The 27,622-nt window shown below is 44.1% G+C and overlaps 1 protein-coding gene across 1 annotated transcript in view; it reads left to right on the forward strand.

Annotated features, from left to right (window-relative positions):
- The first annotated feature begins 3,357 nt into the window (after positions 1 to 3,357).
- Positions 3,358 to 27,622, forward strand: part of LOC147256587 (adenylate cyclase type 6-like) — a 35,225-nt gene continuing 10,960 nt past the window's right edge. Inside the window, exons 1-5 of the mRNA XM_086214722.1 lie at positions 3,358 to 3,568; positions 5,148 to 5,307; positions 5,399 to 6,293; positions 25,452 to 25,601; positions 25,952 to 26,073. Of these exons, the coding sequence (XP_086070848.1) occupies positions 5,400 to 6,293; positions 25,452 to 25,601; positions 25,952 to 26,073 (1,166 nt within the window). The 5' untranslated portion in view covers positions 3,358 to 3,568; positions 5,148 to 5,307; position 5,399. The remainder of the gene's footprint in view (positions 3,569 to 5,147; positions 5,308 to 5,398; positions 6,294 to 25,451; positions 25,602 to 25,951; positions 26,074 to 27,622) is intronic.

The raw sequence follows: 27,622 nt of genomic DNA on the forward strand, positions 1-27,622 counted from the left end.
CTTGTTGAAAGTGCTTAATCATCTTCTCAGTCAGTACATGCAACCACATCAGGCCAAATCTTTGTTTTCCATGCAGAGGGAGCTTAAATACTCGTGCTTTTTTATTTTGATGCATTTCACTGCTAGAACATCAAGACTCTTCATTTCCTTCTCCCCTCCTCCCATCCAGCTCCTCCTTTTCTCTTTTTCCTACCAGGGTCCAGATGGAAATCAGTGCTCCAGTGGTCCACCTGTTCCTACAGTGGTGCAGGCTGCAGCTTTGATACCTCTGAAACATGCTAGAGAGCTAAACTAACCAATCACTCCCTGATTTTTCTCAACAATATCACTGATTTGACCAAGGGCTTATTCACTCCCCTGACAGTGCAAGTTGGTGCTTCTAATCTGGCACCAGCGCAAATTAGAATAAAAAGCTGCCTTAACTCTTCTTGTTCACTGATTCGGTCTGTAGTCACTTTTCAAAATCAAAACTTTATTTTTATTCTCTTCTCAGCGGACCGTGACTGCTCATCAGGGATTACGCAGTCATTTTGAAATGTTCTGAATGTTCTGATGGACGTTCTAGGGAGTAGACAGGAAGTCTTCCTCAGGCATAGACGACCATCGACAGATCAAAACCCATATAAGAGTTTTTTCTATCAAGATAGTTAATTTTGTGCTGACTAATTAACTTTTTATGCTCATTCTTCCATTAACAATCACTCCTCCTGCTCCTCCTCATAAATTCTCTCCATCTCTTGCTCCCAACTTCACACGTCTGTCCCGGCATTAGCACTTAATAATTGCACGATTTTACATCAAAGTGACAGGACCTGAAAGGGGATACACAGTTGATGATGGTTGGATGGATGGATGGATGGATGGATGGATGGATGGATGGATATCAAAAACCATACTTAGATTATAAAAAAATAGGACAAACCCATTAGAGTTAAAAAAAAAAAGACCTCGTGTCGATGTGCTGCACCAAAATAGATCCTTCAACTCCGAATGGAACCTCTGGCTCCGAAACGTCCAGAAACCCAGATTTTTCTTCAACTCTCTGCGCCGTCCTGAATAAAACATCTAAACGATGATACGTTTTATTTGCAGCCACATGCTTTAGAAGTCGTAGTTTAAGAGGTTCCCAGTCACGGGCACTCCAGTGCTCCTGGTGCAGAGTGAGAACCGCACGCTTTCATTGCTATGATAAAGCATCTGAACATGATGTTGACACACAGTCTATAGTTCAAGTTATCATGAATATACTTGTGTTTTATGCAAGATAATATCAGTGAAATACAGCTGGGGAAAAAAAGAGAACACGTGTTTGCCGATGATTATTGAAACTGATTTAAAACAAATACCACATGGAGGTTCCTGGAGTCTGTTCTGCAGATCTGCAAAGCCGACCAGACGGTTCTGGATCGTCACAGTCCAGCTCAAACAGCTGGAGCAAATGATCTGGAGGCCTGGAGAAGATTTTCCGGGTGCTCTGCTCTTGAGTCCATCTGGGCTGATTTGAACAAAGATGAACAAAAATGGAAGACAGACAATTTAACCTTTGGTGTTTTGTGTTTTGGAAGTATCTTAACTTAACAAGAACATAAAGGCTCCGTTTTCAAGAGCGTGGAAATAATCCAAATCTATTCCAGCATCAAATGGTGGCAGTGTCAAGATGTTGAAACTGGTCACCTACTTTCCTCGCTGTATTCAGTATTAATTAGCAGCGTGTGGTTAATAATATACTCTCATGCAGTCCACATTTCAAAGTATTTGTAGTCTTGCTGCAGCTCTTTCAATCTATAGAATTGACAGAATTTAAGGCATTGAAAGCATGAAATAGTGATAAGTACATCTAGAAAATGTAGATTGGAGCAGCGCGGTTCAGCATGTATAATGAGTTGCTTTTCATCAGTACAATGACCTGCTATTCCCTTTTCAGTCCCTGAGGCTTTTATTTTGAAGATATTATTCCTGCAACCAAGACAGGAGAGCGATAACATGGAGGGGAAAAAAGGATGTTTCCTGGAGAGAGAAAAATTAACTTTCTTTGGTTGTTTAGCAGATGGATGATAAGGACACAAGTTGAGTGTAATTTCCTCTGTAAGCTCTCCAGGGAGAAATATATTGGAGGAGGCTGATGATCAATGGACTGCTGGGTGAAATCATGAAAACAGGCAAAGCTGTAAATCAAAGGAAAACTAGAAAACTGGATCTTTTTTTTTTTTTTTACCTGTTCAGTGTTTTTACACCCACATTTTACGTGTGGCAATCATCATTTACTGGATTTGAATAATTATTCATTGAGACAAATCTATCGTTTTCTTTTTCATAAGATGAACCTGCTCCAGACGGCGGCACCGACCATCTTGACTTGACGTTTTCACATATTTCAAAAAGACAGATGATTCATGACTTTTACATCTGCATCAAAATATGTTTCAGGTGATGCACTGAACACTTGGAATGACGGAGACGGGTCTCGTATAATGTCCTTATGCACAAATGTGCTCTTATTGTGGAAGTGAAAACGACGTCTTTTTCAAGCCTGCACACAAAGGATATCAGGATGAACGACTTATAAAAAGCTCCACTTCCTGCCCGAAACACAACAGTTGCATGGTGGGAAACTGCAGATTAGACAAATTTTTGGGAACTCTTGATAATCTGGTCAGATAACTTTTAAAACTGGAGAAAGTATTTGAATTTTGTGGACAGGACGTTTACCAATGAGAGGCCACCATGTGCACATACATGTGGCTTCGCTGAAATGTTTCCTTTGTTAGTTACAAATTCTGATTGTTATTGAGAGATTTACTAGTTGTAGTAAAACTGATGTAGGTGTCTTATATGGCTGCACTTCGTTCACTTTCATAAATTCACAAGTTAATCATGTGATCAGTCACCTGACCTTGCCGACTAATGGCCAGTCATTCTTTTTTGGTCCCTACTGGCATTGAAAATGTGGCACTTCAAAAAAACATTGCAGTTATTTCATTCTCACCTTCTCAGGCACTAAAACCCTTGTCCACTAGGTGGTGCTATAATCTCTACTCTGTTCATAACTAGGAGGCAAGACTTTCTTCTTCTGGCAGAAATAAATGGTACAATGAATTTTGTGTGTTGTGCAACATTTGAGGTGATGAAGTGAGAAGAGAAACTAACATCAGCAAAGGTGTAGACATCTCTCTTTCTCCCTCTCTCTCTCTCTCTCTCTCTCTCTCACACACACACACACACACACACACGCGTTCGCAAACTCGGGCCACCTCTAGGGGGACTCCTACATTCACGAAGGGAAATGCAGTTTGTGTGAGCGTGCATAAATGTGTGAGAGAGTGAGTGAGAGAGAGAGAGAGAGAGAGAGAGAGAGAGTGGGAGAGATAGGGGGGGGGGGCGAGTCGGGGAGGTCGAGGCGGTGGGAATGTACTGTAGCTCCGGCTGGGCAAGAGCGAAGGTTATCCGCGTTGTTTCCCCGCACCAGCACACGGACATGCACGCATCTGAAGCTCCGGACGGCGGCTGCGTGAAGGCTGAAGCCCGGAGCTGCGCCGCAGTGTTACTTCTGTAGCCAGTGTTTCCGATGGTAAGTCCGTCGCCTCTCCGGAGCCCGGAGCTTTCCCCGCTGCTGTGTTGGGCAACTGCTCCGTTCAGTGTGAATTTGTCGCGGGTCGGCTGAACTGAAATGCAGTAAGAGGATCCAGCCGAGGAAAATGCCAACAGCTGACTTGTAGTAGAGTGTTGGAGCAGCCTGACTCGGACACACGAAGCATTTATGACACTGAATTATAGTTTGGATCCACAGTATTGTCATAGATCTTTGTCCTGTTTGAAGTCTGGGGTGGGGGGGCTGACCCGGCTCGGACTGTACATCCATCCGCTGAGCCTCAGTAAGTTGCTCGGTGTGTTTCACTCCCGGGGAGTTGGAGATGTGTGCCGGGGCTGCACTCACAGACTCAGTCTGACTAACTCGGGGTTACCCGGGCTCCAGTTGTCGCCTCGTGTGGTGAAAGGCTGCATTCGAACATGGAGAGATGTCGCCTGTAGGCTACTTGGAGCGTCCTGTTATGTAATGCGCTTCGGCCGACTGCCCGCAACCAAACAGTCTGGGCCTACACGTGTGATTTCTAAACATTTATTTCCAAACATCAGGCCTGCGTGTGGACCCTCGGTGTCAAATGTAACAAAGCTGAAGGTTCCTTGTAGCGTCTCTGGAATGTGATGGGAAGCATCCCTGTCATTCGCACCGCAGGCAGGACGGTTGAATGAGATACTCCCATATGTTGCACATGCATGGATATTCTAAGGCAGATAACGTGCATGTACATTTTATTGCGTAACAGCCACGCCGCTGCAAACCTGCCGTAAATGTACCAAAGGTGAGTCCTTGCAAAGGTGAAACCTCCACATGATCACACAAACGTTTGCTCCCGATATGAAAAACAGGATTGTTCTGCAAGTTTAATTGGATCCACGCAGTTGAGGGGGAGGGTGGAAAAAAAAAAGCTTTCCATGTAGGAGAAACCCCATCCTCAATTACATTTATATTTTAGACACATCCATAAATCATGATGAGTGTTTTAATCGAATAAAAATGCTGGTTGAGCAACTCAAATTCAAAACTGCTGATTGCAAACCATGTGTGCGTTTCATGTGTTCCCATTCCCGCTGTTTGTCTCGGTCAGTCTAGCAGCGATTTGCTTATTAAGTTTAGAGGTTAGCAGTGTCCTTGACATGTGCTGCCAGGCGCTATAGTGAGTCATCAAAGCTAATGGGGGAAGCATGGACAATTTAATGTGGACTGGAGAGCTCTTGATCTCTGATTGGTGCCCACTCACTAGGCCTTTGTTGTCAAATGGAGCACACCCAACCCTGCCTACTCAAGATGTTGGGGGCAGATTGTGGTGATAGCAGAGTGCTATCCAGCATAGAGGAGGTACCAGTCTCTGCCAACTGTCCTCTCTGGTAAATCAGATCCGCGTTTCTTTTACGAAAGAATAGAAACTTGTTTTCAGTCAGTCAGTGTTTGATTTCAAAAGTTGAGCAATAATCAGAGAGGTTTTGCTGTCGGTTACCGAACTCGCATATGCACACTTACAACAAATGTGTGTTTTCCTTCATTGTGAGCTTAACGTCATCATGAGGCTTGTCTGTGTGTTTTCCAGGATCTCAGGAGTTCAGTAGAGGCTCTCGGTGGTGTGTAGCGTGGACACACTCTTCCTTAAAGGAGGGCGGCAGTCTGAGCCCATGGTGTGGACTCGCTGGGACATATTAGTGACCAGGCCAAAGAGCAAAGTGTTCCTACACACAGTGAAGCCCACACAGGTGAGAGGATCATCCTTGGCGTCATCCCTGGAACCCTAAGATGTTCAGTCGTCACCCTTGTGTCTCTCTTTGCGTCCCTGTGTTTGTTTAGGATGTCGTGGGCCAGAGGCCTCTTCGTAGGCAGAGTGGACGAGCGAAAGACAGCATGGGGAGAGCGCAATGGCAAGAAGAGGAAGGACAGCTCATCACTTTGCAACCCGCGCTACATGAGCTGCCTGAGGGACTCTGAGGACCTGGAGCCCCCCAGTGTGGCCCCTCAGCATTACCACTGTGGAGCTGGCACAAGTGGGGGCAAATTTGGCTTACGCTGTGGATGGCAAGAAGACCACTATGGGAAAAGGATGGGCGATGGCGGGGATCTCAGGCTAAAGGCTGTGGACCTGGGCTTTGAGGATGGTGAACTGAGGGGCAGGAAGGGGGAGGACCTGGGGGAATTAGCGGAGGGCAGCTGCAAGACGATGACGGCAGCAGACTGCTGGATGCGCGTCGTGTGGGTTTTCCAATCAAAGAAATTTCAGTCAGCCAAGCTGGAGCGCCTGTACCAGCGCTACTTCTTCAGGCTCAACCAGAGCTCTCTGACTATGCTGATGGGGGTGCTGGTGGTGGTGTGTGGGGTCATGCTGACCTTTCACTGCAACAACAAAACCCTTGATGTGGCCTACATCTCAGTGCTCTCTGTAGCCATGGCTCTGTTCCTGGCCATGATGGTGGTGTGCAACCGCAACGGCTTCCACCAGGACTACATGTGGATCGTGAGCTATCTGGTGATCGGGGTGCTCGTTGTTGTGCAGGTTTTTGGGGTGCTGATGGTGTACCCCCGCAGTGCCTCAGAGGGGATTTGGTGGACGGTGTTCTTCATCTACATTATCTACACGCTGCTGCCGGTCCGAATGAGAGCTGCTGTGCTGAGTGGAGCCGTGCTGTCCACCATACACGTAGTTACCGCCTGGCAACTCAACCAGAAGGACAAGTTCATTTTCACACAGGTGAGTTTCTGCAGGAGCCACATCCTACACTTCCAGGTACACATCTGCACACACCAAGCAGCCCCAACATCAGAATCCCTGACAGCAGAAGTGAATAACATTGATTTTACGGTTACAATGGCATCTAGAGGGGCGGGTCAGAGCTAAAACAGTAAGCCATGTGGTGTCCCCCTGGTGCACAGCGGTTAGTACATAACAAATGTGGTCCAAGCAGGGAAAACTGGTGAACTGGGTCATGGGTACCGAGGGCTCATTGATGTGCTAGTGGGAGTGAAGGACAGTTGGTCTGGTCCCACAGAGGAGCTCCTGTCTCACAAATTACTAAAAAAAACACAACAGACCTGCGGTGAGGGTCTTGGTCCCAAACACTCCAGAACCCCTAAGAGGTCTTGTGGGCTCTGTGCCAACTGTTTTTCACAATATTCAGCAGGCGGCTTTAATGTGCTGGATAATCGGTGTATGACTCAAAATATTAAACATAAAAGTAGGAACCACATGCCTGTTTTTTTTTTTTTTCCCATAAAAGTCAAATTGAATGTCTCTTGAGTTGAAAAAAAAAGCAACTTGCAACTTTAAAGAGATTTGAAGAAAACATTCACCCTTGAGTCCAGATCTGCACCGAAATGGAACCGCACCACAATGAATCTTTTCCTCGAGGTTTCATTGAAATCAGTAGTTGTTGTTTTTTTCATAATCCTGCTGACAAACAAACCAAACGTTGGTGAAAACTCGTCAGAGGCAATAAAACTGAGCAATGAGTGAGCGCTAAATGAAAATGTTGGCGGTGGGGGATACGCACTGTACACTGTTGGGTTTTATATTGCATCATCAACACGTTTCAGTGGCTGCGCTGTAGCTTTTCTAGACAATCAGTTGAGTAAAAGTAGACAGACAAAGAATTTTCACAAGGAGAGAAGACGAGGTGTCGATCCAGAAACGCTGTGTGTATATAATAGATGGAGTGGCCAAACTAATAATAATAATAATGATAATAATAATGATAATGATAATAAGAATGATATTCCCTCTGTTTGTCCCACAGTGTGGAAATTTACATTGCTGCAGCAGCCAAAGGTTGTCCGCATAATAAATAGAGCAAATAAAGAGCAACAGTGAAAACAGATATAAAAATGAACAAAACAATTTGTAAAGTGTGGTTAAAAAAACCCAAAAAAAAACAACCATCCCAACGGTGATGATGGTATTTTTATGGCTCAGTCCAGGATGGACCACGATTGTCTGGCAGCCACTGAGAGCAGTGCACATGGCAGCATCTCTCAGGGTGGAGACATAATTAAGGGGAATTCGCATTTAAATAAGAATTAAGCCCTTCTTTGGATTTTTCTCGTAGTTGTAAGGACGGTAATTAACGGTGGAAGCGAAGGACCTTCATGATCAAAGTTTCTGGTCTGTTTTTTCTGTGTTTGTCTTTGATTTGGTTTCGTCTTTGTCTTTTTTCTTCTTCTTCTTGTTTTTTTGGTTCCTCCTCGCTGATATGCACACTCACGCTTCATGCTTATAAAACCAGACCATTTTCTCCACCATTGTCACCATCCAGTTCAGCACAATGTTGTTACTGTATTCACCCTTGGAAATGCCCTACTTTCTCTCCCCGTCAATATAGGACAAACATTGTACAGACTCCTCAACCACTTTTCCGTGTCAAAGGTGCCGTACTAAAAGTAGATGGTGCTGTAGATCCCGGCAGCTTTTCAAATGAGATTTTTAATGAGCCTACGTATTGTGCTGTAGGGCAGCTACTGGCAGCTCTGTTGGGGTTTGAGGAAGGTCATCTGGGTTGAATGAGCCCGTTTAGCTGCATTGTGGAGGAATATCATGATAACGTAGCATGGTGCCATTCAGGCCACCATTCCCTAAAACAAGGAGGCTATTGTAGTCAAATGAAACAGGGCAGGGTGGGATACTCGGATTGAGCAATGATTTTTGGTGGAAAACCAGATGATTACTTCCTCATTTCGGGGGTTGCGGAAAAATCTAAACAGGCATTAATGACACATGTTTCCCAACACATTGGAAATAGTTCTTCATCTCTTTTCTCTATTTGTTACTCATTTGATGCTGAAGATGCTGTCAAATGATCATTGACCAGAGAATGAACATTGTTATTTGTGAGTTAAAAACGCAGGCGGGTCAAATCTCCAGGGTGGAACCTCTGAACTCTTTAAAAGGTCTGTCGCCGCCTTCGGTAAAATTCAGCCGCAAACAAATTCTGTCCTTTTTTTTTTTTTTTAGTTTTTACATTTGAATTAGATTTTTTTTTAACTGAAATTACAAGTTATGTGGAATAGCCCAATAACAAAGTCCTGCTTTGAATTACAGTGAGTGATTCAAGATGAACAGAATCCATTTCAAAACAAGGTCAAACAATCGCCTCCTGTTTTTTGACCTCAGGATGAGCCAGACGTCTTTGTCGTATCCTGATATATTGAATATAAACTACATGTGCTTAAACAAGTGTGGATGTGATGCAGTACTAAATAATCTGTAAAATTAGCATGACAGATACACGAGACAGATGCAGAGATACACCACTTTGGTGAGTTTGCTTCCACCGATGCTTCATCCACAAACTCTAATTTGCCTTTGTGTCTTGATCTCTCAAAGACGTTTTGTGAAACCCTAACCCTTCTGAGTGAATCAAGGTTTCAGAAAAACACCAACCGCAAGTTGAGGCTGACAACAAATTACAGCCAACTGGTTCAAATAGTCCTCAATAATCCAACTCTTGTTCATCCAGGCATATTCTCAGTAATCCACGCTTTGATTGAAGCTGGAAACAAAGAAGCTGGAGCGCGCCAGTTCGGTGCGAGTGTGAACGAGCATGAAGTTGTTGCGTCACATTAACGTCCCTTTAATTGGGACATTGCACCGTCAAAAACCAGAGATCTACAGCGGAGGTAACGGATGACCCTCAGTGGGAACTCAGCTCGCAATGTTCGACGACGGCGTGTTGACGAGTTTTATTAATTGATTATTTTCTTAGCCTTTAGCGCGTCCAGTGGTAGTGAAAAAACACTCCCAGAGCTGGAGGCGACGCTGTCCAAAACTCCAGTCAGGTTATTAATCTGCCTTGACAAATGCGTTTCAGCGCCAAACATTAAAAATGCTTTTTTTCATTGCTGTTTGCAAGTCCATGTAGTGAAGCAAGATAAGATGTGAATGCACGTTGTCGGTCGGCAGGTCAGGGCACAGTGCCTGTTTCTACAGCCTGATGGGCCCCTAAATAAGAAGAAAACACCTGTTGTGCATGTTCTTTTTTGTTAAACTGGACTTAATAGGAGGATTGGTGGAAAGAGTGAAAGGGATCCCGCTGACTGACTTTTCATTCCATGTTGTTTTACACTCCCCGCGTGTGTTCTACAGTTTCATGGATGCTGTAGGTCCCCCTCTGCTATAGGAGGCTGCTGCTGAGTAAAAAGACTGTTTGTGCGGGTTTCAGTGTCCCATGATGATCAAAATGCTTTGGCAGAGGCTCGTATCAAAAGTGTTGCAGTCGTATTTGACTGGCACGAAACAACCACAGAAGCTGTGGACTGAACTCCAGTCCATGCAGATATACTTTATTATTAGTTTTCTTTACAAAGGATCGATATTAAGCAACCAGATGGATGTGGAGCCACTCTGAATAAGGCGATATTGACATAACTCCACTGGTCCAGTGAGCTTATGTGTTAAGTGCTCATGCCCCAGACGAGGCAGCGTGACTACAGGCACATTTGTTGCCTCTATGTACTCTTGGATGTGCGTCAGTTGCATTGCTCTCCTGATGGACTGCTGCCCTGCCCGAGGGCCTGGACCCCCAATGCAGGACGTTCCAGCTCTCAGAGCAATCAATGACGGGACAGGAGCCTGGCTCTCTCTCTCTCTCTCTCTCTCTGTCTCTGTGTCTCTGTCTCTGTCTGTCTGTCTCTCTCTCTCAGGCTCATGGTCTTTTGATAGAGGAAATGACATCGACTTTGCTTGGAGTGGTCATCTACCATTTCACACGTATATGTGCATGAACGTCTAAGTTAATGTCTTTGATATTCACCCTGGAGAAAACAGCAGTACATCAACGCTGGGTTTCAACAGGTGTCTCTCAGTCTGGCTTCCAGCTGCTTGCACTGTTGCGAGTACAGAAGGACTCCATTCAGCCTGTCACACCCTGTATATCGCACACAAACGTTTGTGCTTCTGGCGTCACATGGCCAGACTCCCTGATCTGGGAAAGCTGGTTTCTTCTTCTGGGACTTCATCATCCTCCAGCTTTCTCTGTTTTTTCCCTTATTTGTATTTTCCCTGTGGAGATGTTCATGCAAGATCAGAGCTGAGAAGATGTGAGAGCGATGATTGCAAGCACAAAAGGGGTCTTTGTGAGAGACCTCCACGATGAAGCAGCAGGCGCGTGGGGAGGGGTATGGTGGTGACAAGGGGGCGACCACGGATGGAGAGTGTGAAATAATGTGGGGCTGACGCACCAGCCGTAAAAGGGCTGCCAGTCTCCACTCTTTTTTTTTTCTCCCACCACTCTTCTCTTTCTTCTACTCTGAGTCATAATTCCATCCACACAAGATCCCCCTCAGATGTAGTGGCCTTCTATTTCACAGTGAGCGAAGACTGAGCTCACCACACTGATGGGGATTGTTTCCGTGGATCTGAGTGTTTCATTATCGTCCTGTGAAGGTCTTCCTCGCAGAGATGAAGGTATAAACTGCTGTTGTACAAACGTCTCCACTATCCCACAGGCATCCTGTCATCGGTTCAAACCGGGGGAACACAGTCGCTCTCAACACATGCCACTCATCCAAAATACTCTCTGACTGACCCACACAAGATTAGACATCAAGATAGTCACATTTTAATGTCTGTCTTTTGCCCCACAAATTTGCTATTAAAGGACTGATTTTAGTGGTTGGCAGCGGTCGTTTCTTGTGGCATCAGTACGTTGCAGTTCCTTTTATTCAGTTCCATTATTTCTTTAAACAGAACATTTCCGCATTGGAATTCCAAAGTATGACCGAATGTTTCGGATTGTGAAGATGGTGGCGATGAAATTCATTTTTTTTTACTGATTGTCAATGGCGTCGTGTAATTTCACCGCACTGTTGAATTAGCAAGTTCGCATGGCTTGTGGTTATGTCATTAAACTGAAATGACACAATGGGACTGAATGTAACAGAAATTAAACACTGAACTCTGTGAATATGACATCAGATTCTGGGTTTGTCTAATAATGAATTATTTGCTTAATTATTCGGGCAGAGAGATTAACGGCGGCTGAAATCACACATTCTTTCGTCACGTTTCGTACATAAAAATGTATCTTTCAAAATAGAAGCACGGTCGATTTTTAAACTGAAAGCAAAGTTAATAGCGCTCGTTTTCAGAGTCACATAAGAAAATAACCACAAAAAGGCAAAGCAACAGCGACATGCTGGTTCCTTCTTAACACGGCAACATGTAAATATTGATTGCGCATCAATATCGTATCACAGGAGGAAACGTCACGATGTATTGCAGTATGGATGTACTGTCCAGCCCTGAAAACGTAACCAGCTCGAACTGAAGATGTCTCATTAACGAGTTGCTGGGTTAATAAATTGTATCTTTGGGCTTATACAATTTTAAGACAAACAACTTCATCTGTCCTCAATTTTATGGGACGCCATCACACGTATTTCGTTGAAATACTGTAAAGTGCATCGAATCGTTCAAAAATTGGGGTGGATATTGTGTTGTGTTGTGTTTTAGTTGCCTGGTGCGGGTTCTTGGCCACAGAAGTGTCAATTCATTGTTTCCTCATCTTCACTTCAGTGTTCTGGGATTTTGCACACTTCATCGTTTGCCTTTGGTTTCAAACATCCTCTGTGACAGCCGACGTTGTAGAAGCTGTTTTACTTCCAAGCTGTGACAGCTGGCTGATGACCAACAGCATTTTAATTCGGAAGAGCGTCCAAATTCGTGTGCTCCTTCAGATGATGTCAATGTTTACGAGCTGTGACAGTGTGTGTTTTCACCTTATGTGAGTGAGTTGTCATGGCAAAATCTGTTCCTGGGGACACCAAGTGTAGCAGCAATTAGCACAGAGGTGGTTTTGAGTAATTTGGCAGATTTTTGTTTATTTATCCGGCTGACTACAGACAGGTTTTGTCAGAACCGCAGCGTCACGGCCATCCAAGAAGCAGACGTGCTTCAGTGGAGGCCAGAGTGAAAGATTTGCGTTGTCCGTCCCATGAATACTGGGTACGCATCTCAGATTGTGTGACGCCATTGCAAGATGCTCTGTTGTTGTTGTTTTTTCTCTGTTTGGTTTATTTCTGTTTGTTAGCAACACAGGAAGCTCTAATGTCACAGCTTCACATGAATGCACCACACAGAGCCAGAGGCACAGAGCATTTTGTGCTCCAGAAGCTACATGTAGTCCAGTTTGTAGCCTTCGGTGTAAACATGCATTAATGCTAATAATCTTTTAATTAGTAGGTGAATCCTCATCATGGCCAGGGAGGTCCTCTTGCCAGGTGTCATTCTATAGATCTACACCAAACAATCGCTTTTATTGATCTACATTGCTTCAGCCACCCGAGTTATGATTTCACCTCATGGCGCCGAGCACTCAGACTGTGGCCTGGACTCAGACATGCACGCTCAGGCGTGTGTGCGCTCACACACACACACACACACACACACACGGTCCAAAACAGATTCATTTGGCCCTCTGAGTGCTTCCCTGTGAGAGACCACCTGTCCATTGTGTTGTGTTGTGTCATCCTCTCTTATTTGTAGACGAGGCACCAAGTGAATTTGCATGCGGCTGTGCAGGGCTGCTTTGCTTTGATATATGTATTTCTATAAGTTAAGTATGAACAGCTGTGTGTCCATGCGCCTATATGTCTTAAGGGGGATTATGTGACTTATGTGACCATTGTTTTGCTCTAAGAATGCGTAACTGGCATGAAGGATGTCATACGTGGATTAACAAGGAGCTAAACAGAAGTTGGTCTTTTGTGAGCAGCAGGATATATTTGGATAACCAAATCCCGAATGGAGTCTCCTAAAGAGGAGCTATTGACTGGCAGGTCAAGAGGAGAGTGAAGTCTCAAAGGTACATCTAGACTGGGCTTTTGTTATTGTGTGCCGTTCCAGTGCTAGAGGAAAAACCTGTTCCTTGGCTAGATTGTTATGGGGTCAACGAATGTGGGACCAGTGGAAACATACTGATCCCTCTGCTTAACAATGGTGAAAAAGATACCAATCAATGAAATGTCACAGACATGATGCCGGCGTGCATAATGCATTTAGGCTGGAGCGTAGATGTTAGATTAAAAAACCCTAACTGGAACCACACTGGCAAGTTTAACCTTCAGGCAGTCCGTGTCTTTAATCTTCTGCTTTCTGGTTCTAATGTGCTGAAACGAAATGAAATGTGGGTTTTACTGTAGCTGAATACTAACAATGGATATGATTTGTTTTTTATTTATTTATTTGTATTTAAAAATGTATTTGTAATTATGATCATTATTTCATCAGGAATTCTCACTGAGATTAGGATCTCTTTTCCAAGAGAGATCTGAGGACAAGCGGCTCCTCTTACAAAAACATTTACAAAGACACAATCTGTGAGAGGAACAAGGAATGAATAAGAACAGCTACCAGAGCTGTAATAAGAAAGTGAAACAAAGTATGTATGTATGTATATATATATATATATATATATATATATATATATATATATATATATATATATATATATATATATATATATATATATATATATATCTTTTACTATAAATTATTTTTTACTGAAAATATTGCCAATTTGCCCACCTTTTGTAATCTTTAACTAGAAAACTAAAAAAACTAAACTTTCTACTGCATCTTTTGAGCATCAATAGTAGTGAAGAATGCAGCTCGGATACAATGCAGCCTCAAATTTGCTTTATGACATTAGATAAATTGATTTGAATGAATCTGATTATGAATAGTTTACTGGTTCAGCTCATGGAACGCGTGGTGGAATGATAAAAAAGCGTGATACGGACTCTCCAGATAAGTGACGCACCAGGAATGAAACATTTGAGATACCACCCTCCAGACTAAAATCTGCTTTTCTTCTTGATGCTTGAGAGCACAGTCTTTGGTGAAAGTTAAAAAACAAAACAAAAACAAAAAACAACTTTTCTGCACTCAGAGAAACTCTGGTTTTAAAAGGCAGGATTAGTGACATCACAAATGTTTTGTACGCGTGTCCCGGGTCAAAGGTCAGCATACACAAGTATAATGTGGGAATTACAGGGCCTCAGTTGCGCTAGCAGTGATAACTAATTGATGTGTTGCGTTTTATTGTCAAACAGTAGACATCTTGTTTCCAGTAGTTAAACGTGAAATTAAAAAAAAAAAAAAAAGTTCACGTAATCTGGAAATTTTAATGAGGAAGGAGAGTAGGTGGTACTTTATGGATATTAATTTAATGCACAAACGGATGCATGTTGAAGTATTTCTGAAGATTGTTTTGATTACGGTACTTTTGTGGAGGGGATTTTAAAATTCAACTCATTTACTACCCCACACACACACACACACACACACACACACACACACACACACACACACACACACACACACACAGGCCTGGAGAAGTGGACTGTGTGATCTTTGTCTGTCTGCGTGAGCTGTGTGGATCAGAGCAGCTCACTTGGCCGTTATCAAATGGTGAGAACCCATCAACGGGTACTCTGGGTGCCAAACAATGCACTGGCTCAAATAATAGATCCCCCTTTACTTGCAGCCCCTCCCTCCTTTCAGAGGGTGAGAAAGCTTGTGACTCATCCACATATTGTATTACAACTACAGGCAATGATACAAACCCAGATAACTTCCACCACCATGGGTGGGAGCAATTAGGATTAGCGATAAACGAAATATTGCTCTTAAACCGATGATAAGGGAAATAATAGCAGAGCTAATAATAGCTGAGTGAGTCGGGATGAGGAAGTGCAGGCTTCTAATAACAGCTCATGGTGTACTAACAACTTGGCTCTCTGCAAAAGTAAATACAGGGATTTAGGGTTGAACTGCTGCTGTGGACAGCCAGCAGAGAGATATATCTATAAATATATCTCTATATCTATCTATCTGTCTATCTAGATATATCTATATATATCTAGATATATATATATCTAGATATATATGACATATTAGGAATCCATTAGCAGTGTTAAATGTTGATCAGTGTGGCATGCAAGCCTGAGGCTGTTAAGGCCTGGTTTAGTCTGGATCCCACTGAGTGTCCTGCACCCTATCCTAGGGCCGGTGACAGGAAGGTGAACAGCTTTCTGTCAAAGGTCACAGTCACACCATCCAACTGACTTGTCATCCTGCTATCGCAGTTACAATTACACGGCTAAAGCAGCAAGGACATATGTTGGGCTGGTGTGAGAATGTGCTACTGAAACCAAGCATGCTCGCTATCAGTGTGAGAACAGGGAACAAGTTCCTGCTGCTGAAACGCACACCGCCATATTTGAGCTACGTCTTCACCGTTAAGGACACTACGGACCCTTCAACCTGCTCCTTCAGCTTTCACCTCGGAAAGAGCGGGTGATTTTTCTCAGTTTCCAGAAAGCACAGAGTCTTTGTGTCTCACTACATATTTTTTTTCACATTTTCAGTGAATGATGTCAGATACAAAAACAAGACCCTGGTCCCATGATGTAACTTCACACACTCAGGGCTAATCCACAGGCCTTGCCTCCACAGAGTCCTCCCAGTGTATTCTGCAGCAAGCTCCGAAAAACACAATTTGGCGTCTAATTATTCTCTCCCTGCATGTAAGAATAACACTGCAGTGAGACACTGTTGACATTTCTGGAATTATGTGTCCAAAAGTGCTACAGGAGAGCCACAGCAGCCAGCTCTTGATGATTTTTGTCATCTGAAAAGCATTGTTTTGTCATGGAGTATTTCTTTTCCTGCAGCTGAGCAGAAACGATCGGGACGTGGTAGATAAGAGGCCACTGAGACGTAGAGAGGAGCCGCTCAGAAAGTCAGCACCGCGCTTCTAATTCCTGTGGCGTGTTGCTGATATATCACACGCATTTCTTGATGTTTCTTGAAAGTGTTGCAGGAGGCGGATGTTCTCAACGCCTGAGTCACAGAAGTCACAACTTTAGTTGATGCAGTCCCCAAACTGCTCTCGTGTGCCTGCTGTTTAAACTATAACCTGTTGTTCTCGTTCCTGTATTGATTTGTATGCTTTGTAGTAAAAGTCAATATTGTGTATGGTTGAGGAGGTGGATCAGGGAAGGGACAGTGAGCAGAGGTGCTCTGTAGTGAATACCTTTATAACCTGAACAAAGAAACTGAACTCTTGTACGTTTGGACATACTATCTCATGTGGTTTAATACTCCCACTCAATCCTGTTCCTCCGTTTACATTTTGTCTAAAATTAACAGAGCCTGTGAGGTGCCAAATAAGCGCAGGGATGAAATGGATTTGAGTCCCAGCTTACTTGCTATCTTGTAATGTTACTTTGGTCTGTGTCAAAGTGAAATGGTAGCCTCGGGTTCATGTTGTACATTCTGCTTAAAAGGAGATGGAAGGAATAGCAGCTGAAATGGGAATTCCTGGATGGTTAGCTCACGGTCACACAGTCAAGAGTCTGGACTCCCTCATATAGTTCGAATCAGTGTGAGGAGCCAGCGGGGGAGTGGACGGCGTTGGTTGGTTGGTCAGACTAATTAACAAATCTGTATGTTCTTGCAGCCGACGCACTGTAATTGCAGCTGTGCCTGGGAGGGTGTGAGTGGGCAGGAAATAAAGGGTGAGTGAGGACACAGCTGGGAGGAGGGTCATGTCCAGCCCTGCCCACTCCCTCCTCCCTGTGTGTCCAGCCAAGCACTGACCCCTCACCACGGAGCAGCCAAGACCACTGACAAACACACACTGGTGCGCTCCGCATTTTAGCTCTGCAACGCTAATGTAAAATAATGGCATATTTAATACTTATTGTATGAAGTAATAATGAGTAATGATTGCAATTGGAAGCATGGTGGACATATGGGAGCCTACCTGCTAATGCTGTTTTGGTCCTCACTGCTGTAGTTCACACTGTTTTCACATCTATAAATGTGCAGTATTTGTACTAAAACGTCCTGTTGCTGCATCACCAACAGCACAGTACAGCTACTGGTAGTGATGGAATGAAAGAAAGCATATAGAATTAGGATAAGTGATCAAACTCCTGAATAGGAAATAGAAATAGCAGAACAGGCAAACTGCAAACGCGTGGAACCTCCGCCCAAGGCCAGGAACCCTTGACTTTTATCATTCTGTAAATATTCCCATTTTTTTCTCGTTAATGTAAGCTCTCCTGGAAGGATAATGTAAAAAAAAAAAAAAAAAAAAATGCGAAGAAGAAAATGTCTTGCAATGTTTAAGAAAATAAAACAGAATTCCTGGATCCGACCCAAACTTGAACGGGCTCCTCCTCCCGTGCTCCTGCTCCACTCCTCCACAAAGTTCCATGTAAATCACCCTAGTTTCATTCTTTGCATAACTCTGCTGGCAGACAAACAAACAAACCAGCTGAAGCAGGTGAAAACCCAACCTACTTGGCAAATACGATGAATAAAACTGGAACAACTTACTGGTAGCTCATCTGATTTAATATAAATTAAATGGTTCTATTTTAAGCAAAAATGCAAACACTTCACTAAGACCAGCTTGGTGTCGTCTGCCTGCTGCCAAATGAGTACAAAGAAACTAATCAGATCTGAACCCTTCAGCTTTGTTTTAGGTAACCGTCTCGACCAAGGCTCTCAAATGACAACTGCAGCAACAAAGACTCCCTATCTGCCCAGAGCAGTGTAACAGGACATTGTTAACCTCGTTTTTTTCCTCCCCCCCTCAGATGTCAGTTAGTCTTTTGTTGGTGGTGGATGTTATTCAGCTGTCATCCTCGCAGGTACGCACAGAGACAGTGGGAAAGTGGTGAAATTACGGTCTGCCAAAAAGGTTATTGTCCTCTGGAAAGACCATTTTGATGCTGCTTTGAACTCCAATCAAAGTAAATTAAAAATACATACTTGACAAGAAACTGAAACTCCAAACTGGGGGATCAAAACTAAGAAGCCAAGAAAAGTCCAAACAACAGAAGAATCCAAGACCACGATCCAAAAACCCAACATGGGTCAAGGCCAGCAGAGAACTGGTGACAAACAGGAAACCCTGAACAGATAAACTGACAACTAAAGAGAAGCAGCTCCGGACTATAAATACACACAAAAGACTAAAAGTTAAGAGGACACAGGTGAACTGCATCCGAGCTGTGCAGGCAAACGCACAGGCGGGAAAATCCAACGGACAACAGGAAGACACGGACAACAACACACGATTCAGAATGTCCAAATCCAGAAAGCAAAAGGAGGCTTTGTGGATACAGAATAGAAACATAATATCATTAAAGGTTTTTTGTTTTTTTCCAGGAATTGTCATCAAATATTCCCAATTGGCAAATAATAAATCGTTCAGTTACCAGACCCAGAATATGAGTGTTCCTCTGTCAGCTGCTTCTCATGGACTCATTAGAGCTAATAGCTGAATCCTGCCGCTGGCGTAGAACTGTCTTCTGGATCCAGGATCTACATTTTGTTTTATTTCCCCACCAAATTTCATCAAACTCCATGGACATCCTGGTAATAAACAAACAAATAAGAGTGCACACGGAAAGACCATGTCTCCACCGAGCCAACATGAAACCAGGATGCGGTTCCGACTGCATTCTGAAGTCTTAATGTTCCTAACGTCTCTCATCCGGTTTTTGTGCTTGTGTTCACACCAGAATTAGCATCGGTAAGATAAGAAATGGAGAGAATTTAAAAAAAAAAAAAAGAAGAGCAAAGGTCACTGGAGGCTTTTCTCCATGGAATGTTTGCGCTCCTCTGCTGACCGACTTAAGCTTCTGTTTGAGATCGTTGATCCGATTGGTTGAATTTAGCATGATAGATGTCGACGGTTCCTCTGATCACCCGCTGAGTGTTTCTTATATAGTATTCATACGTGTACAGTTTTTATGGAGGATTTCCCAGGATGTACGTTTTTACAAACTGTTTTGATGTCAAGTTAGATAACAGCCAGAAAAATCAACAGTCCAGACAGGGACGATGAAAATTCTAAAGTAAAGGCTGAGGTATTGATTGTGCTGAAATATGACAAATGTTCCATAATCCTCACTCCAGACAAAAGGGCGCAGCCGATCCCAATTGTATCTTAAATTTATGCTTTTCCCCAAAACTCTGTCAAAACCAACACTGCATTTTCTGTTCTTGTGTGGTCGGCAGTTTAAAGCACCCTGATGCTTGCTGATCTCCACTAAAGATCTGTTTAAATCGTCCAAAACCTGCTTTGTTGGCTTCATCAAACTCTTCATCCTCTCATGGTAGACCGATGGTGGCTAAACTGTGCTTTCTTCACATTCTGTTGATGATTGTAGTTCATCCTGGAATGTTTTAAAGTAGAGCTCTTCAAGTTGCCTAAGAGAAATGGGAATTCTTTTTATTTGACACACACACACACACACACACACACACAAAATTGTTGTTCAAATTAGAAATTTTGAGTGGGTAGTTGTAGCTGCTGGTTTGTGTTATTTTCCAGGATAGCTGGGAATGTTTGGACAATGTCTATGTGCAAGTATTAATTCAGGATCAGGGTTTTTCTGACAGATGTGCTGCCTGAGTCCAGCTCTATTTAGCTTTTCGGAATTTGCCTCAGCATTTCAAAGATTGCTCTGTGGCTTTCCTGGTCGCCTGAGACCAATTTTGGTTTTGGTCAAAGCAATGACAAAAACAGATCTCTCAGGGACCCAAGATGGCAGGCCCTCCCACTGCTCTGCAACATTTATCTTAATAAGGACTGGCTTCTTTCATACGTCAGTAATTACACATTATAGTAACCCCTGATGAGATGTTAACCACTGCAACAAAGTCTCATAATATCATCTATTTTTACCACTCTAGTAGCACATGTTATCTTTTCAGGCTGTGACTGGGCTTTAACGTTTCTCTTTATAAGACATTTTCAAACCTCCAGATCCCCGTCAAAGGTCATTTACTGCAGAGCAACCCCCTCGACAGCAGCAGTGTCCCCAGAGTTCGTGTGTTGACTTAAGGGATGTAACACTCTGGCCTTATAAAGTTGAAACGTGGGCTTTAGTGGAGCTCAGGGCTGGTGGGATAGCTTAACTTATCTTTCACAGCAGCCCTTTTTTCAAATACTGCTGGAAAGACTCCAAACGTTGATCACCGGGGCCGCGATTTTATTCAGTACGTGACTATACATGGGGGCAGGCTGGCTCAGAGGTAGAGTGGCCGTCAAGCAACCGAAGGGTCGTTGGTTCGATCCTCACTTCCCCCATTGACCGAGTATCCTTGCGTAAGACACTGGGCCCCTAATTGCTCCTGATGGCCCTGCGACGGATTGGCGACCCGTCCAGGATGAACCCCGCCTCTCACCCAACGTCAGCTGGGATGGGATCCAGCCCCCCAACCCTTAACGGATAAGCAGTATAGAAAGTGGGTGGAAGGATGGATGGATGGCTACACATGTTTATCAGTATTGTCACAGGAGTTGATATTAGTTATAAATTCATCAACATGAGAACGCTTCAGCTTCAACCTTGGCTGAACATGCATGAGAATAAATAAATGGAGTGCAGCAGACGCACAGCTCACGAAAACATCCCTTTTATTGATCAATCCAGCACAATCCCCCAGTGCATTCTGAATGAATGGATCATGACCTTGCCGTGAAAACTGGATCTATGCATGAGCAAAGTGTCCGATGGGATATTATTAAAGACTGAATGGATTTCCTGTGTGTTTGCCAAGTAAAAATCTTTTCCATCCCCTGCCTTCATTTGTTCTTTAACACGCTATTCGCCAGCCTTTCTATCTAAAGCACCTTACCATGAGCCGCGCCTTATAAGCCAATGTTTAGACTCCTTTTAACTTCGCCGCCAAGAGGTTCCTTCTTAAGTAAATCTTGAGCTTGAGAAGCGCCTTTGAGAGCCAAAAGTCTGCAGGACGAATGGTCAGGACACATCGTTGGGAAATGCTGAAGGTATAGCTGATATAAAGTGCTAATGACTAGCAGCTCTCTTTTGCCCCACGGCCGTGTGATGGTGCCTGAGCGGCCCCGGAACTCTGCTGGATTTGCAGGCCTTGGTGAGAAGGAGTCACACACATATGCGGCTCACACACAAGATTTATTCAAAAGCTTATGTGAATACTTCTGTCGCTAATCTCCAGCCGGTGTGGTGACTAAGCATCTAACTTGGCGTTAAGAAGCTTTCTTCGCCGTGTTTCCTCACACTTTTGTTTCACTTCAGCTATCAGGTCGTTACACTGAACTATCATTCAAGATGTGGTTCAGCTTGTCTAATGCTCAACCTGAATGCGGCCCCTGTGCTCATATTTGGGGGCTTTTGTGAGGTTTCAGTCGATGCCGCAACCCGAGTTCACATCACTTTTGCAAACAAACTTGTCGCCACTATCCTTGTATGTTTTCCTGTTCAACAAAGATGCCCCAGGTCCTGAATGTGAGGCGCATTCAGCCGAGTTTAAGGACACTCTTTTTTGCCAAACTGTCAAAATCATTTGATTTGAACATCTTTGCTGAGCGGTTTCCACCAGGGATGCTGAATTAGCTGCATGTAAACTGAGCACACGGCTGAGAAGCGCTCGGCCCTGGGAACTGCAGGTGGCCCTGTATCTCAGACAGGCCACTTAACCATGTTATCTGACTCATTGTGTTCAGAGCCATCTGTTTGGGATTAATGCAATCAGGTTATATCAGAACCCTTCAAGAGTGTAGAGTCAAGAAGCCCCAGTCTATCAATGAACTGATGAAATGAAACACAACGAGCCAGCTCTAATGAAGTGACAACGTGGCACAAATTCAGTGCTGCGCTTAGATAACGATTGTGGACGGTGAGGAACAAGACTGGATGTCCTTTTTAGGTCGTTTCCAGGGATCCCAGATACGTTCTTATTTTTCGATTTTGGTCAGCACTTCCACCTGTTTGACTGGAGGTTCTGGTTCTTTCCAGGCCAGAACTTGGAACATCAAAGAGACAAACATGGCTACTAGAGGAACAGATCACCTTTGAGCAGTTTTTTTATATTGAAGGGCGATCAGCCAGATGAAGCTAGTTGATCCTCTGAAGACCATTGTTGCTGCACTGTAACTGATCGCTCTTTATTGAATAGGATTTGAAGGTGATCCGTTTGCTCCAGTTGGCTCTTTGGCTCCTTAAATGAATTTTTTCCATCTGAGTGTGTGTGGGTGGTGAAAGAGCTGTAAGCTTGATTAGTCATAAGATCTTGTCCGAGTATTTAGAATCACGTCCAGACTTTTTCCATAGATATGAGGGTGACATGGCTCAGAGATAGATTGGCCATCTAGCAACCGAAAGGTCGCTGGTTCAATCCTCTCTTCCCCCTGTGACCATGCTGAAGTATCCTTGAGCAAGATGCAGAACCTCTGATTGCTCCTGATAAGTAGGTTGGAACCTTGCATGGAAGCATCAGTGTGTGAATGACTGAAAAAAAGCTTTGAGTACTGCTGATGTGGAGAGGCTCTATAGAAAATGAGTCAGTTCACCATTTGTGCCATTTGAGTTACGCAGGACTTTCATCAACTTATAAACTTTCTACAAGTTGTTCAAATCAAACACTGTTGGATACTTGTGTGCGTGTGCGTGTGTGTGTGTGTGTGTGTGTGTTTAATGATGACCCTGTAACTTCCATCCATCCATTTTCTACTGCTTGTCCTGTTAAAGGTGGTGGGGGGTGGAGCCTATCCCAGCAGCTTTCAGGCGAGAGGCGGGCTTCACCTTGAACGGGTCACCAGTCCATGGCAGGGCCAACACATAGACAGACAACCATTGGCTCTCCCAGTCAAGCCTACGGTCAGTTTAGAGTCTGGATTAACCTGGTCCCCTCTTGATGTCTTTGGACTGTGGAGGAAGCTGGAGTACCAGAGAGAACCCACGCAGGAACAGGGAGAACATGCAGACTCGCACAGAAAGACCCCGTGCTCCAGCCGGGGCTCAAACCCGGAACCTTCTTTCTGTGAGGGGACAGTGATGACCACTGCACCACCGTGCCGCCGACCCAGTTACTCGTTTTGGTTTTTCCAAATGATTGGAAATAAAGAAAAATTCTACATTTTCAAATTCACTATGTGTACATGTGTACGTACAGAATGTGGATATGATATATACTTGATTTATACAGATTATAAATATCAGCGAGCGGCTATAACAGTGATGTCAACATCAGTATGGGCCAATATTTTCCTGTCTGATGCTGATGGTGCGACGTCTCCCACCTCTGGACATCTTTGATCTGAGCTCTTGAAATCTGACATAAAAAATTCTCTGTCATCCAGCATCAAGGAGGTCAGGAGAGACGGCTTCTTATTCTTTCATAAAAATCTGTTTGGTGGAATCCCAGTGTATCCTTCAGAGACAAAAACATGAAGACGCATTTTCAGTGTTTCGGTTGTGTTGCTGTCTACCTGCATCAGCTACATGGGGGCTTCACCCCATCCACGTATCAAAGGCATGTTTGCCTCTGCACCCGTGATGGAAACCACAGCTGTGTTTGACGTGCGTGCTGCTCAGCTCTAACGTGAGGTGATCTGTTCTCAGGTGGAATAGGCGACTGTCTTTTTGAATAAATGCAGTGGAGTTTTTAGCAACCGCTGTCCTATGCTAATGGTTCTCTTTCAAACACGGGTTGCTGTATTGTCTTGTCGTGTTGTGACAACAGACGGGGAGTCCTTGTGTGTACAGTGTAAACCTCGTCTCAGGACTGCGGTTGAAAACCTTCCTGACAGCTTTTAGACTTTATAGATTTGTCAGCAGCTTGTGTTCCCCATGAGATTATTTAATTTGATTTTAAAAAAGGGCAACTGCAAGAAAACATGTAGTCTATGAATGTGCGCTGATAATCATCGTCTCTCCGCTGTGGTGTGTCCGTTTTTCTCTGGTTTACTCATAAACACAAATACAAACAGGCACAACAAACCTGCAGTGGTTTGGCCACATTCCAGTCGTGTCTTGTCGATGCTGGTACTGGTGATGAGTTTTTTTTGTTGTTGTTGTTGTTTTTCAAATCATCCAGTTTAGTCATCATGTTGTTATCGAGACTGATTGAAATTCGGCCATTGTGTGTATATCGTTGCATGTCTTTTTCTCATTAGTGATGATATCATCTTCAGAGGAAACGCTCTGCGCTCTGGTCATGGGTCAAGTGACTTTCCCAGGCTGGAGTGTGTTTCTAAGCATGGACAGGACGTGCGTGCCTGCGTGTGTGTGTGTGTGTGTGTGTGTGTGTGTGTGAGTGAGTGAGAGAGGGGAGGGGAAGTCCAGAGCTCAAGGCTCTGCTTCTGATGTTCAGTCTTGGCTGTAGAGTAGTGAGAAGAGAAATCACTAACAGACGTACACACTGGCTCACCAACACGCATCTCAAATCACAGGCGCACATAGAAAGCAGCTGTGACTGAGCGGAGGAACGCTTTTAAGGTTGATGACCCCACAAAGCTAACTGTTCACTCCACGCAGCAGATTTCTCCGACTCAAGCCTCAGTTCATACTGCTGTCGAGTTTGTACCTCTGTATTCTCACGCTTTGTAGAGATGGGCTCATATAAGCGTTACTAAGTCTGTCTGACTACAAATCACTCCATTCTGACAATAAACAGCTTCCAGGGTCCTGAAGTTGTCCTTGATGAATGGGACTGTTATCTCTCTTACATGCTGTAAAGACAAAAAACATTGAGGTCAAGTAAAATGAAAACTGGAGTCACACTGTCGTCACATGCATCACATTGAACCCTCTGGGCTTCCTAGCGTTCAGAGCACGACGTGAGGAGAATGTCTTCCTGTGCAGCAGCCACGGGGTCGTGCTGTAACCAGATCACATTAATGGCCCTTCGGATGTTTGAGGAATTTTTTACAGTAAATGTTATGGCTGATTGAATGCTATCACTTGTGTTTATTGACCTCGCCCAGGTCAGAAAGCGGTCACAGTAATCCTATGATGTGACACCTCTTTTCATCATCGGTTTTGGGTTTCCACGCGTGTGTGTTTTCAGATCGGCGCCAACGTGCTGATCTTCCTGTGCACCAACATGATCGGGATCTGTACCCACTACCCCGCTGAGGTTTCCCAGAGACAAGCCTTCCAGGAGACCAGAGGATACATCCAGGCCAGACTGCACCTGCAGAGGGAAAACCAGCAGCAGGTACACACACACACACACTGACACACTCGTGCATATTCAAGCAAATGAGGCGTCCCCGTACACAAATGCAAAAGAGCAACAAATGGGTGGCTCCATTTTCAAGCCTAATTTGTTTGTCTCAGTTTTCGCGATCAACAATATGTTTTGGAGACTGAAACGCATCCCCACTCTTCCCTATTTGACTAACACGTTCCCACGCAGATGCCAACGAGGCTGGTGACTCATTTAGCATTCTAACAGTGGAAACTGGTGAACATAAATGGGCTCCTGCTCTCACTGTCTGTCTTTAATTTTTCTCTCTCTCTCTCTCTCTCTTGCTCTCTCTCTCTCTCTCTCTCTCTCTCTCTCAGGAGCGCCTACTGCTATCAGTGCTGCCAAGGCACGTTGCCATGGAGATGAAGGCTGATATCAATGCCAAGAAAGAAGATATGATGTTCCACAAGATCTACATCCAAAAACATGACAATGTCAGGTAAACACACACACACACACACACACACACACACACACACACACACTCTCTCTCTCTCTCTCTCTCTCCCCCCCCCACCTCGCTCCTTCTCTCTGGGTTGATGCTGGAACGCTTGTCTTCTTCGCCATCACAGCCAGCACCAGTGGCTTTGACCTCACTGGGCTGACTGATGTGTCAGTTACACAGTCACTCAAACAGCTATTTCCCTGACAGCATGTATTATGCATGCTGTTGTTTATTGACACTGACAGCAGCGGCTGCAGTAATGATATTGACTTCGGCACACTGCTGTGCTTTCTGTAGCAAATGATAGGAGGCAGACCTCAAGTTCACTGGCCCCCCTATTTTAGCCCTCGCCTCTGGATTTCACCCCATGAGTGGAAATGACCTGCTGTTGAGCCCAGCCAGTGCAGGTCGGACTGGGGGGGGGGGGTTGGATGGTGGTGGAAAGGGGGCAGTGAAATGCTGCAGAGATCTCCTGTCAGAGGTGACCCACATAGATGCAGGTGAAGCACTTACCAGAACAATCTGTTGCCATGTTGCCTCTCTACTGAGGTGTAAACTTACAGGAACAACCCATTTTCATAATCACCCAAGATTAGGACTCGCTGTCTCGCTAGAGCTCACCTCATTTTGTAAAAGGTTGAAGGTTCACATTGCAACAGTTATATTTTTAACCACTTAAGCTTGAGCAAGGTGGCACAGTGGTTAGCACTGTCGCCTCACAGCAGGAAGGTTCTGGGTTCCTGCCCCGACTCAAGGCGGGGTTCCCCCTGGACGGGTCACCAGTCCGTGGCAGGGCCAACACATCCAGACACACAACCATTGGCTCTCACAGTCACACCTACGGTCAATTTAGAGCTCCCACTGAGGGACAGAGAGAATACATGCAAACTCCCTGTTTAGAATCCATTTTGCCAAAATGAAACTTGAATGACACAAGACGTTCCAAATCTTTGGTTTCATTTTTCAGCTTCTTCACATTCTCACACTGAAACCGTTTCAAACCATGGAAATATAACCAGTTCAACAAAATATGTGTGTGTGTGGCCTCTTTCATGGTATTAATTATAACATAAAGTCGCAGAGTTACACATCATGACAGAAACATAACACACCGAAAGCAGTAAAAGAAAACGCACCATCTCCACATTTATTTGTGTAAACGCATGTGTCCATGGTTATTTTCCAGCAGAGCTTTGCCCGGACACAGGACTGCATACTTATCCGTACACATGTAAACGCAGCACACAAATCATAGTCAGTTGATTTTTTTGTAACCCAATCAAAAGAAAAATGCATCAGTACTCATAAATACATCGTCACATCTCTCTGATTTGGTTTATCAGCTTCAATCGTGAACCTTATTCAAAAATTAAATCATGTCCCTCTTACCTATGTACAAAAACGTGGTTTGATTTAATATTCTTTAGATTCATGTTTCAGCTTGTTGATGTTTTTCTACTCTTTACAACACACACAAAAATCCCAATTTAGAGATTTACTCCTTAGGTACTGAGATGTATTATTAAATGAAAAAGCATCTTCC

The sequence above is a fragment of the Aulostomus chinensis genome, chromosome 9, assembly GCF_037954235.1.
Source record: "Aulostomus chinensis isolate RoL2024-O1b breed Wild chromosome 9, RoL_Achi_v1.0, whole genome shotgun sequence".
Classification (NCBI taxonomy): domain Eukaryota; kingdom Metazoa; phylum Chordata; class Actinopteri; order Syngnathiformes; family Aulostomidae; genus Aulostomus; species Aulostomus chinensis.